Source organism: Balaenoptera borealis, assembly GCF_965194805.1.
Source record: "Balaenoptera borealis genome assembly, chromosome: 7".
NCBI lineage: Eukaryota > Metazoa > Chordata > Mammalia > Artiodactyla > Balaenopteridae > Balaenoptera > Balaenoptera borealis.
Genome location: NC_138864.1, coordinates 115,582,468 through 115,595,981, shown reverse-complemented (window position 1 = coordinate 115,595,981; position 13,514 = coordinate 115,582,468). Strand labels below are relative to the sequence as shown.

Below are 13,514 nucleotides of genomic sequence, written 5' to 3'. Positions count from 1 at the left end.
AATAGGACTCGATACATGTCAAACTTTTCAGGAATACGTTTATTACATAAGGAAAGAAAAAATACTCAGACAAAGATGGCAGCGGGAAAAACTAATTAAGGCATTCTCCCTTCCAAATGTAATATCAAGTCATTCTTTCTAACAGAACTTATAAAATCATACTGAGTATTAGTAGAGGCTTTCCTTTCCCCCAGAAAATGCAAAAAAATAAGGGTACTGAAAGGCCATCCCTCTTAATTCTTTCATATGGTCCTAAAGGTTTATCATTACAAATAGGTATCAATATCACCCCCACCATAATCGCCATGACAAGCCCGACATTTTAAAAATGCAATGCCCACTGCAGAAGAAATTTCCAAAACAAGTTCATTCTTGCTGAATATGACCAAAGATTAATAATGCTAAAATAATTTTTTAAATCTATCAGCCTACTTGTCTATGAAAATCCATATAAAAAAATTATAAGGAATGAGACTGGGAAACAGCCTTGGTAGCAGGACGAAAAGCTTACTCAGGGCCTTTACGAGCTAACAGAATGGTGAAGGAAATGTGCAGAAAGAAATACTGAAGTAGCTACATTCCAAGGGCTCTATTCCACCCCTGCCACAACCCTACCTTCCCTCATGATAAAAGCACAGAATCTTGGTCACTGGCAGGGCTCAATGCCATCACATTTCTGCCAGGGGGATATATGCTTTAGGAAATCAACATATTCCTCCTCTTAGATTTAAGACACACCTTAGAAAAGCCTGAATAAACAGTTACCCACAAATTTAGTCCTAAAAGTGGATTATATACAATTTGTTTTATGGTATATGTCATAAAGGGAAGTCCATCATTAAAAAGTTGCAGCCTGCTAAATTTCATATTTTGATACTTAATTGCAGAGCTGCAATTCTGATACAGTAACACTCGTATTCTGGATATGTGATGCCTTCTATCATCCAGAACTTTTTATACACAAAATTAGAAGTAACGAAAGCTATCTCTGGCTATGAAGAAATAGCTGAAAAGAACCAAAGAAAAAGTAATTGGCTGATTTGTCTATTAGAGAGACAAGTTCTCCATAGTTGGTGATAGCTATAAATGCTAAGCAGAGCCTCCCCAAATCTAAAACTAATGAAGAAATAAAAAGGAAAAATAAATGAGAATATCAAAGGACAGAGGCGACAGACAACTCAATGATAAAGGAAGTTAAAATGAAAAACAGCGATTACCATGAAGGAGACTGAGCCTTACAACTACTGAACGACAGAGCAGGAAAACCGTGACATATTCACAAGAATTGCCTTTGGGGGAAAGGACTGAAACTGTGAAGGAGAACATGAGGGACTTCATTTGTAACACTTTACTTAATGAACAAATAACATTTGTTCTCCTATAGGTGTTTGGTGGTCTTTTATATTTTTTTAAAAACTTTCTTCAAAATTAGACACCTATATGCAATCAGAATCACAGAATTTATCACTTAAAAATAAACGTAACTGTTCATGTGCAATCTTCACTCCCTACTAGACTTTCAGCCCCTCGAGAATTAGAGTCCTATGTCACCATTTTATTGCAGAGTCAAATGACGACAGAAGCAAGTACGTCCATAATCTCTAAGTAAAAGAAAGCAAGAAAAAAACTGAAACAACTCAGCAACCCAGGGATATTCAGGTTCTAGTCCCATCAACAATTACTACACCCTAAAACACATCGGCCAGTATCAGAACACCACGTCTGGGGAAGTATTCCCTCTAATACTATAAGGCACATTAAATCATCTGATTTATTTTCATACCAGAATTTCTCAAAATTCTAAAATCTGAGGTGAATCAACTGTTTTCCTAGTAAGCATGCCTTGCTGGTTCCGGTCCATAATACAGAATCACAGCACTTCCCCCAGTTTCTAGTCCAGGGGTTTTCTTTGATCATCAGCTTTTCTCACAGCCAGCACCTTTCACAATCCCACTGTGGAAGAGGTTGGCGAAATCCTGCAGAATTGCTGACCACCATGGACCACAACATTAATGGAAAGGTAAGATGAAGCAAAATACGTAATTTCATCCTAGAAGTCTAGATGGACCTCTCTGGGGACTTCGATATCTATCTCATGGGTGTGTATTTCTGTCTATTTCTAAGGAAAAGTCATTTCCACCCAGTGGGTTAGGCATATACAGTTGAAGCAGCTTTCCTTCCGTATGAGCAACTAATACAGCATTTCTTAAAGTATGGGATTTGGACAAAAAATAATTTTAGATGTTGTATGATTTCACCAACATGACATTTTAAACACCACTCAATCACTAGTGATTATTTATCATGATTAAGAAAAAAGTTTCCACTTGGTGCTTAGTACGTACTTAATACATCTAATGAGTTCTAATTTTTAGCATAGGGTAAGTGACAACAGACTCTAGTTATCTCATAACACCATGTTGTTTTCATTGTATTTATTTTTCTGGTGACATAAACTTTCATTTTACAATTAGCTTAAATTTTCAGAAAGTGAGTTGACAAAAAAAATTAAACAAAAAGAAAACAGGGTAAAAAATAGTACAGGTGATATATGTGATTTACATTTGGGAAACATTTAACCAGAACAGAGTTTCTCAAACTTTTAACGTGCATGAGAGTCACATGAAAGGCTTCTTAAAACACAAATTGCTGGCCCCCATCCCCAGAACTTCTGATTTGGTAGGCCTGGGGTGTTAAGTCCAAGAATACGTGTTTCTAACAAGTTTCCAGGTGATGCTAAGGTTGCTGATCTGGGCACCACATTTTCGATAAACACTGATCTAGAACAATGGTCAAAAAGCTTTTTCTTAAAGGGCCAGATAGCAAATATTTCACACTTACCAGCTACTTAACTCTGTTGCAACTACCCAACTCTGCTGTTGTAAGGCAAAGCAGCTACAGACAATATATACACAAATGGGCATGATTGTGTTCCAACAAAACTTTATTTACAAAAAGCGGGTGGACCATAGTGCCAAACCTGATCTAAAACACACCCTCAAGTAACTGAAAAGGGTATATTGCATATCATAGTAGTAGGACAGAATATAGAAGCAGCTGAACAGCAAGGCATATATATACTGTAGATACTATCCAGTAAATATCCAACCTATTTTATTGAAAGGCAAAGCTTTGGAAAGTTTAACTCTGAAAGAGAAAACTGATGTAGGCAGAAACCTGAGGTTTCAAGAAAATAAAAACAATTTACCATGCATTCAGGAGACATGACAAAAGATTCAGCAAGGGCAGCTGGTTAAATTCTTTTCATGTTGAATCACAGAGGTCAAAATCATTGCACATGGTTCACAACTAAATTAGAACATAAGGATCAGTATCTAGTAAGAGTATTTTAAGAAAAAAGTTTTAAAGACTCCTTTCTCTAGGCCATGTTAAATAGAAAAATATAACATTTATTTAGCTGACTGAGTTACATGTTACTTTCTAATGGCTTTGACTTTTCAGTCATAAGTTACTCAGTTAAAACAAAAACACTAAGCTGTAGCCAATTTCAGAGTTTTTACAAACTACTTTTCTCTCTATCCTCAATAATCTTACAAAACTGATTAACTGATCTATTTTGGCCTTGCCTTCTAATTTCTATCCCAGCAGCTGCTAATGTATGAGATCTTAAACTGAAAAGGAACAGAATGACTTTTTTGCAGGTGCTGAATCCATAAGATTCCTGTCATAAACTTACCCTCCCTCCCACTCCCTCATTCTTTCTCCCCAAAATGTTCTAACTTTCCTCATCTTCACAGTCTACAACTTCTTAGTAGACTGACTATTAAGTTGGGTAGTACAATCAATTATGTGTCCTCAATGAATACACTAACATTTCAAGCACCTTTCTGGAATTCCATTCTTGAGGAGTACCTGCTTCATTTACCTAGTCTTGGCCACACTTACTGTTTTAAGCCCTCTGCCTATCTTTGCAACCCCAAACTTGCCTGAACCCTTAGGAACTTCAAGCTTTAATGTTGATATGAACCACCTGGTACTGAAACCCTCACTAAACCTCACCCCCATCCATGACACCTACTTGCCCTTGACTTCTTGCTACCCATCTTTAACATGTAGCTCACTACCATTTATCCTTATATGACATCTTACCCAAACCAAATCAAAGTATTTACTTGCTGCTTATAAAGCTTATGGACTGACAGACAAAATGATTTTTCTTTGCTTTTATTTTTTACCCGAAGCAAAAGAATGTCTCAGAAGCATAGATTTACTTGAGGAGAGCTAAACAACTGTAGAGAATCCAAGAACAATGCAGAGTTGTAAGAGGTGATATTATTATCACCTGGGCTGTTCTGTAGACAAATACCTTTCAGAGTTCAAAGTGAGTTAAAGTTTTTTTAAACAGATTCACTATGTGGGTGTTAACAGAGTTTTCAGGGTTTTGATATGCTTGGACCTCCGATAAAATCAAATATTTACTAAAACTCTGTTTATGTTTAACTACTTAACCTTATGTTTGCTAAAATTTCTTATAATGTTAAAGAATTTACAAGCTCTGGAGTTAGATATAGCCCATTATTATTTCAAAAAATGTATATTTGCACATTAAAGGCTATGCCTCCTTCACTTAAAATGAACAATCCAAGTGGAATAGAAGAATGACTTACAACTGACCAAGAAATAAATATGATTCATTATGTTAATGAGAGAAAATGAAAAGAAAATGCTCTCAGTGTTGATGACAAGTCAAGGAACACAGATTACAGTAAAGATGATTTTACGAAAAAAAACCACTGAAGAAAACGCTACTTCAATCGTTGATTCAATAATTTATTTTGCAGAAAGGCAGCGAGGTCATACTGTCCTATAGGGTCAACAGTTACATATCACTAAACTTGTACTAGGTACAAGTAAATGATTTTCTGAACTGTATTTTCCTGGGTATCTCCTAGGATACATCTCCTTTTAATTTTACATCCCATGAACTACAACTACCATATATATAAGTGATCAGCAAAAATATTAAATTATGATTAATGTACTCTATTAACTGAGCAAGAACATCGTATGGTCAGAAGGATTACCATCAAAAATAGCTAAAATTATCTGAAAGCTTCAACTTCCCCTAAACATTCCCTAACCATAACGGGCAACTAATGATGCTATAAAATTCTAATCTATAATCTGAATTCCATTAGTCTACTGGTTGTTTTTGAGGGCAGATGCCATTTCTGGCCTGGTGTAACCTTTACGAGATGGTCTCTGTTCCCATTTAAGGGTTATAAGCAATTAAGAGGTATGGAATCCCCAAAACTACCTTCTGTAACTTCTTTAGTTGCTAAACTTAGGATATACTCCAAATTCACACCCTCAATTTTGTTTAATTCCTATCCCTGGAACCTTGCAAGGCCTTTCTGGGGTCAGGGCCAGAGACTTCTCATAACTAAACTGTACCTGTTGTCAGAAGGGCTTTAGCTAAGGGACATCCTTCCAATTAAACCAACCCAACAAAAATAACTACAGTCTGTGTGAGGACACTAGGTTCCTGCAACCATCACACAGACAATGCAGCTGAACTGCTGCTTGACTTCCCCTGTGCTGCTTTCAAGTGGAGTATGTTCCGGGAAGACAACTGGTCCCTCTCCCTTCCATTAATGCTAACAACTAAAACAAAGGTAATTATAAAATTTAATGTATCTTAAACTTCAGACAAAATAAGATACTAATTTATATCTACTTACGGTTCCTCCCTTTTAAAAAACTTAAAATATACTTATTTTTCAACATTTTTGAGGATAACATAGGAAATTACTTGGCTTCTCAGTTAACAAATTATAGATTTAACTTGAGGCAAAAAAGGTTAAGTGACTTACCCAAGGTTACAATTAGAGGTACAGCTGGGGCTAGAAACCAGGTCTCCTGAGTCTCAGCCCAGTGCTCTTTTCCTTAGCCCATGATGCCTTATCAGAAAAATCCAAATACAGTCAGACCCCCAGTTACATGGGTATGAGTTACACTGATTCACATATACAAACTTTATATAGTGTGACCAATGTTTCAACTCACGCGGTACCCTGCTTCCATTTATGCAGTATGCCAGGCATCGGCACGATTTTCAGTGGCACACAGGCGGTTGCCACCACCAGGGCCCTAGGCAAAATTGCAAAGAAGGCAAAGTTTGTCTTTGGCCCTCCCACCTCCCTTATGCATTCCTCTCCCACCTCCTGGTCATCCCCCTGCCCAGCCTCCCAGCACCATCATGCTGCCCTCTGGTTGTCCAAAGCCTCCCACTTCCACCACTCAGCCAGGACTGTCCTTTCTGGGAGTGCCCAGGGATCCAAAATTACCTCTCCATTTCCCTACTAAAATTCCTATTTCTGAGAATTTCAGTAAAGTTTAGGTAATCTACATGATTAATCGATTTAAGTAATTCAAAGTAAGTTACATTTAACAGACTTAAATCTCCAGTGAGTTTAAAAAGGAACTAATTAAAAATTCTGATTTGGGGGAGGGGAAGAGGAAATAAATCTTTCATTAGGGGGGCAAAGAAGGTAAAAGAGAAAGTACTCTGAGCCTCCTGTGCCACTTCAGATTCCCTCACAGACAGGAAACTAAGAGTTGAGGGGGTGGTTACTGCCACCCTGACGAAATGACAGTCATTGCTTTATAGTCAGTCTCTGGGATTTAAAAAAAAAAAAAAAATTGGACACAGCTGCTTTGAATACCCTCCTACCTACCTTTTCCATCTCTTTCCCACCTCTTGGATCCCCATTTCCACCTCTTAGTACCAAAGACACCCAACAGCATTCCCTGTAAGCTGTTCCTGTGTCCAATACAAAGCTTCCCATTATATGGTTTCAAATTACATGAGTTATTCAGGAAGGTATCCACGTCCCCCTATCCCTGGATAACTTCAAGTTGACTGTACGCTAAAAAAAAAATCCTAATTATTTAAAGGTCCTGAATCATAAGATGAAATATGTAAACTCATTAACTATCTGGTAAGAAGGAAAAGAATACTGATTCTTGTCTTATATATATAAAAGAACTAATTTGGGTAGCTAAAAAAAATTCAATTCTTTTCCTTGAAAGTAGTATGTTTCTTACTTCTGGCCCAACACAGCAGTGAAAATCCAGTCATTTCAGCTAAATAATATCGTGGACTTGTAAACATGGGTTCATTGGTAAATCCTCTTAGTCTGGAGGCAAAAAAAAAAAAAAAATCCAGTAACAGACACATAAAAATATAAATTTATTTGTATACAAAGCAGACTGGATTTTTAAGAAACCCAAGTTTCTGGTGATTACACACATAGAAGAAAAATATATATGTACGTATATGTGTGTGTGTGTATATATACGTATACACATATATATATACACACACACATTCTAATTCAGCTTTGCAGTATTAGATTGGCTGCCTAGTTTGGAAATTTATCAGGTGATAGTAGTTACTTTGATCCAACTACCCTCCCAGTAAAATTAGGAAATTCAATCCATGCAGAAGGTACCAAAAACGGTACCCATCTAGAATTAAAAGGATCATGTAAAGTATGTCTTAAATGAAATGATTTCTATAATTTTACTACAAAGATTATTCTGTTAGCTAAGACCCTGGATTAAGTCTCTTCTCAATACCATATGTTATAAAAAAACCATTCTTATCTAAAAGTGACAAATGGTAACTGATAAAACTTTCTCCAGTGGCATTTTTAATTAACGTTAACTTTCAAGGGTTTACTACACAAATGAAATTCATTTCCTTCCCAATCTTGCCTCCTCTCTACACAACCACAAGTAGGTTTGCGATCTACACCTATTTTTCTATACGTTCTACGAAGGTAAGTTCCAAATGTGGGTATTTATTACAACTGAACTATGAACACTGAAAAACCATGCAAAGTATACACTGCTAAAACATTTTAATTCGATAAAATGTTTTACTCACATATTTTGCTGCAGAGCATTCAAGGAAATTATAATAGCGACTGCTAAAAAGTTGAGAGTGCCTTTTTTCTTACGTGAAGCAATTTAAATAACTTGTCAAAAAAAAGCATTTCTTTAATGGCTAAGAAACTATTTGCCTGAACAAGCAACATACAAAAATGAGCAAGTATTGGCTTTGTCTTTAAGAGAAAAAGTAGTGAACTAGACCCTTCCTCCATATTAGCATGGATTTGAGTCTAATATCAAAGAGTACATTACTAATTATCACCACCAAAAAAAGCATCAGCATTTCATCTTATCTAGAAATTCTCTATGACAAAAAGATATCCAGCCATTAGTGGTTTTCTATACAAGCTCTAACCTAAGCGCCTAAAAGGATCGTTGTTTCCCCTCAATTCTACTTCACTGGGCACCACATTTTCAAAATGGTTCTATTCGGGGCACAAGCAAGGTTTGTCAATATTTACTGAACAAAGCCTCTATTAAATTGTCTAACAAAATGGAGGTCTCTCGGAAAAAAAACAGGCCGTAACATCCTTCTTTTCACAAAATGGGCCAAACACACCCGCTTCAAGAAACCATGGTTTGGGTCAGATTTTCCCATAAGAATGGTTGTTTCATCCCTGGGACTGGATTCCTAGTAAAGGTTTTCTCCGGACCCAGGTAAGGGGGTGGATGATGGGGGCCAGTTCTCCCTGGATACTCTGGAAGGCGGCGACGAGGACTGATCCCAAAGCTCTGGGTTAAGGAATTAGTTCAGGGGGCGGAGGCTTTAGCGGTCCGCAGGTACCTAATCAGCGACAAAACAGGCCGCCCGCCTACGCAAAAGAGACGTGGGCTCTCCCGTCCCAGCCAAGTCAACACTCAAGGCTCAAACTCTCTTTTCGGCCTCCAGGCCCCGCCTGACCCCATTGGCAGCAGTTCCCGCCAATCCGCTCGGTCGCCGCCCCCCAGGCCCGCCTGCCCAGCCCTGATTGGATGGGACGGGAGCCGGGACCTCGTGTTACCAATCTGGGAGCCCCTTACTCAGCCACACACACAAGCCCAGGTGCGCCCGCGGAGACCCTTCCCTCGCCTTCCCCATCCCTTCCCCCACCCCCAGGGCACTGGCAGAGGCTTACCGTCCCGGGAGGTGCCCATCAACTGGTCCAGCATCGCGCGCATCTGGGCCTGCGCCGACATGGCGGCGGCGTAGCGGGCGGACGGACGGGGGTGGGGCGCAGACCGGGCCCTCTCGGGCGGGGGGACAAGGGGAAGGGGTGGGGGAAGGTGAGACGCTGTCTCGGTTGCCGCCGCTGCCTCGAGGCGTGCGGAAAAGGGAGGTGGAGGGGTTGCAGGAGAGTCCGGGCTGCGCTCCTCACGACGACGCGTACGTGGAAGGCAGCAGCCCCCGAAAGCGACCCTCGTTCCCTCACTCTCCGTCGGGTTCCTGGGACAGAAGCAATACCGGCTAACCAAGCTCTCGTCTCCAACACCGCCACCCGCCAGAAGACGTCAGCCCCCCCCTTCAAGCTCTGACGCCGCTCGCCGCCACCGTCGCCGCGACGTGAGCGCGCACGCTCCTCGCGCTTAGTCGTTTCCCGCGGGGGCTCCACCAACTAGCGTCCAACTGTATTTGCTCCGCCCACCCCGTGCGGGAGGGGTTCCACCCTAACGGCTCTCGGGCGCGTGCACGTGGGCCTCTCCCGCCCCAGCTCTCCAGATCTCGCGAGACTCTGGTGCCTCAACGGACCCTCGAGCCGGCTCCGCCCCGGGCGCGAAACCTCACGCTCCAGGCTGCAGGTCCGCTAGGGCAGCGTTGCGCGCTGTGCTGGCGAACCAGCCCCAAGTTAGCCAGTGTGCCAGAGGGTTAGCCCGAGTCGAAAGTAAGTAGAGACCATACCCGTCGTTTCGACGGAGGTTAGCAGCCTTAGGAGCTAATACGGGCGTATTCCTGACGAATATTCATTGACCGATTAACTCGATTTCAAGGGCCCACCTGAAAATCGTGTAGACTCGACTCCTTTCTCACTGCTGCCCGACCCTCTACAGAAGGAGCCCTGGAGACCTGACAGCTGGGTCATCTTCCTTAATCTATGCAGGGAGGCTTTAAGCACCCCCAACTGGAATAAATCAGGTTCAGGAAATAACGCCTGAAATTACTGCACTACGAAACAGGCCACCTACCCCATTCGGATTTGTCTTCGTTACTTATATATATAGCAGGAAGCTGTTAGTCTAAATTAGAAACTATAAAAGTTAAGCAGTATTCTACTGCCAAGCAGGAAAGGTCATCTTGTAGAGAATTTTTTTCCTGCTTGAGAGCTAAATTTGAAGGATAAGGCCTTTTCAGTGTATCAGCAGACCTGACAACAGAAAAGCAAGCCTGTGGGTTCTTAGCTTGCCATCACCCCGCATTCCAGACGTAGGTCGACCGATTACTAACTGTGGGACCTTCAGCGATTTATTTCTTAATCTCATGTCTAATGAAGATACATACCTTATAGCACTGTTGTGAGGACTAAATGAGCTAGCAGAAAATCCTAGCCCAGAGCCTTGCCCTGAGGTTTTAACTTTTTTTTTGTAAAATATTAATTCCTTAAGATGAGACATAGGTACTTTGCAAGGAAATAATGGTAAAATTTTTTGTTTCATTAAGATTTTATATACATTGTCTTGGAACTTATAATTTAATATCAAGATCAGTAAAAAATTTACATGAAATAACAATCATAGTCCCAAGATCCTTTTTTTCCTTTTTGGCCGCACTGCGCTGCTTGAGGGATCTTAGTTCCCTGGCCAGGGATGGCACCTGTGCCCTGCCAGTGAAAGCACCGAGTCCTAACCACTGGACCACCAGGGAATTCCCCCAAGATCCCTTTAAATGCATACTGGGCCAACAAAAATCTTAGAATCATCCTAGTGTTTAGTAACTGACCAGATAGTTTCCCACCAGTTATTCAGAGAACTGAAAATTCAAACAACTCCAATACTTGGAATATCATCCTTTGAAAACTATTTACAATAAAAGAAAAATTTACAAATTAATATGTCTGAGAGGAATGCACTATTATATATACAATACCCTTAGGAGGAAAATACACTAAAATGTTGAAATGTTATGTGTCAGTGAAGAGATTTTAGTTCTTATCCCTCTCTTACTTTCTACCTTTCTGGTTGCTTACATTTTAGATGTATCTCTTATTTTTAAAAAACATGGTTTTTTTCAATAGTCTGATATTCACTGTCTTTTAATTGAAGCATTTAATCATTCACATTCATGTAATTACACATGTGCTTGAGTTTAAAGCTCTTATTTTGTCTATTTGTCTCACCTGTTTTATGTTTAATTTTCTCTCCTTTCTTGCCTGCCTTTTAATCATTCCATTTTTTCCCCTTCTAGTAGTCTGAAAATTTTAGTCTGTTTTTATTCTTTTAGCAGTTACCCTAGAAGTTATAAGGGGCGTTTTTAATGTATCAAAGTCTTTACACTTCCCCCAGAGAGAACCTAGAAAACTAACTCCATTTAACCTATTCCCAAGATACATGCTCTTGTTAAGCATGTTTTAGTTCTTTACAGTTTTTTTTTTTGGCTGCACCCCGCAGCTTGTGGGATCTTAGTTCCCCAACCAGGGATGGAACCCAGGCCCACGGCAGTTAAAGTGCAGAGTCCTAACCATTGGACGGCCAGGGAATTCCCAGTTCTTTATGTTTTTTAAAACCAAGTTTCATATAATCGATGTTTATTTACCACTTTGCTTTGCTTTCCTTCTGGAATCTCTGTATCTGGGGTCATTTCCCTTTTGTCTGATGTTTAAACTTTAGGACAGGAGTCAGCAATATACAATTCACCCATCAAATCCAGCCCATTGCCAATTTTTGTGAATAGTTTCATTGGAATACCACCAGGCTTACTGATTTGTTATTGTCTATGGTTTTTTTGCGCTACAACAGCAAAGTTGAGTGGTTGTGACAGATACCATACCCTATGGCCTGCAAGACTAAAATATTTACTATCTAGCTCTTTAGGGAAGTTTGCCTACCCTGCCTCAGGGTTTGCTTTAGTGTTTGGCCTGCTGGTAAGGAACTCTTCCATTTTTGTTGCTTTGAAAAGACCTTTATTTTGCCTTTCTCAATTCTAGATGGGTATTCTAGGTTGGAAGTTATTTTCTTTCAGCACATAGATTCTATTGTTCTGCAGCCTTCGTTGCTCCCGGGAAGTCAGTTCTCAGTCTGTCACTCCTTTGAAGAGAGCTGGCTGCTTTCAAATTTTGTTCTTTTTGCCTGTGGTTTTCTGCAACTTACTATGATGTATCTGGGTGTGGATTTTTATTAATTCTGCTTGAGATTCATTGAGCTTTTAGAATCTGTGAACTGACATCTATCAATTCCAGGAAATTTTTAGCTATTCTCAAATACTGTCATTCATCAACTTCTGGACCTCCAAATAAAGTTTTCACTGTTTCCTCTATGTCTCTTTACTCTCTTCGCATTTTCCACCTTGTCTTGCCAAGCTACCTTCTTGATGCTTTTTTTCTGACAAATTTTATAGTTCACACTAATCTCCCTTCCACTGTATCTAGTCCGCTGTTAAACCCATCCATTAAATTCTTTAGTTTTTCAGTTCTAGAATTTTTATTTGGTTTTTCAAATCTAAGTCATTTTTTATAGTTTCTGGTTCCTTGATGAAATTCCCAGGGTTAGCTGTTCTTTGACCCTAGTGATCATAATTGTTTTGTAATCTGAGTTTGCTAATTATAATATCTGATGTTTTCTGTTTCTGTTTCTGTTGTCTGTTGTATTTCCTGGTTTTCACTTATGGGGTCTTGTTTTCTTCTGTGTCTGGTTATCTTTGTGTGCTGAACATGTATTTGAAAAACTATGTGTAGGAATAATATAAGCCCTAAGTAGGATATAATGCTATCTTTCTCCAGAGGGGATTTTTATTTTTCTCTGATAGTAACTTGAAGTACTTGTCAAGGATCACCATAATACAAATTCAATGCTTTAATTTCTCTTGACACCAAAATGGCAAAAATATGGTCTGAAAGCCTGGCAAGGGCTTTTTTTATTTCCAGTTCACACTTGAGGGTGAACTCCAGGGTCCTAGTTTAAAGTGAGTGTGAGTTTATTAGAGTGCCCACCTTGGTGGGCCCTAGACTTTGCCTTTTGCCTCCCTAGCCCTATAATCCCACCAAAAATACAGGTCAGTTTCAATACTGAAGCTATTGCTACTAAATTGGCAAATGCCCTGAAGCCAAAAATGTGCCTTTGTGTGCTGCACTTACTTTTCTTGGTTCTTGTCTTCTAAGATTTGGCCTAGTATTTCCCTACTTATCTTAATAGCTCTTTAATGATTTTAAGAATTAAAAAAAAAATTTCATCCATGTTTTTTAGCTGTCTTCAACAGAAGGGTTAATCCAAATTACCTAGACTATCATTAACAGAAGTTCGTTCTCTTTGTTTGTAAACTTTTTTTAATTTTTAAAATTTACTCTTATCTGAAAAAAACAAAAACCTCTGTGAATATGTCTTTGTGTACATTCTAGCAATGATATCCATTCCTTCAGGAATAAGGTATCATAAGGAAACAGGAACTTACAAGAACAGTATATACTCTTAAT

At 39.5% G+C, this 13,514-nt stretch overlaps 1 protein-coding gene and 1 long non-coding RNA gene across 6 annotated transcripts in view; one reads left to right on the top strand and one right to left on the bottom strand.

The window, feature by feature from the left end:
* Positions 1–9,458, bottom strand: part of LOC309632602 (putative RNA-binding protein Luc7-like 2) — a 56,244-nt gene extending 46,786 nt beyond the window's left edge. Inside the window, exon 1 of one of the 5 annotated variants that reach the window (XM_082400359.1) lies at positions 9,033–9,458. In XM_082400359.1, the coding sequence (XP_082256485.1) occupies positions 9,033–9,093 (61 nt within the window). In that variant the 5' untranslated portion in view covers positions 9,094–9,458. Of the gene's footprint in view, positions 1–3,208; positions 3,310–5,834; positions 6,002–6,027; positions 6,112–9,032 lie in introns of those variants that run through there. The other 4 variants (XM_082400361.1, XM_082400364.1, XM_082400365.1 and 1 more) reach the window with 4 other exon arrangements.
* Positions 9,459–9,643: 185 nt separating this feature from the next.
* Positions 9,644–10,938, top strand: LOC309632631. Its single transcript, XR_014247011.1, has 2 exons — positions 9,644–9,776; positions 9,883–10,938. It is a non-coding gene; the product is annotated as an uncharacterized lncRNA (long non-coding RNA).
* Positions 10,939–13,514: the final 2,576 nt, after the last annotated feature.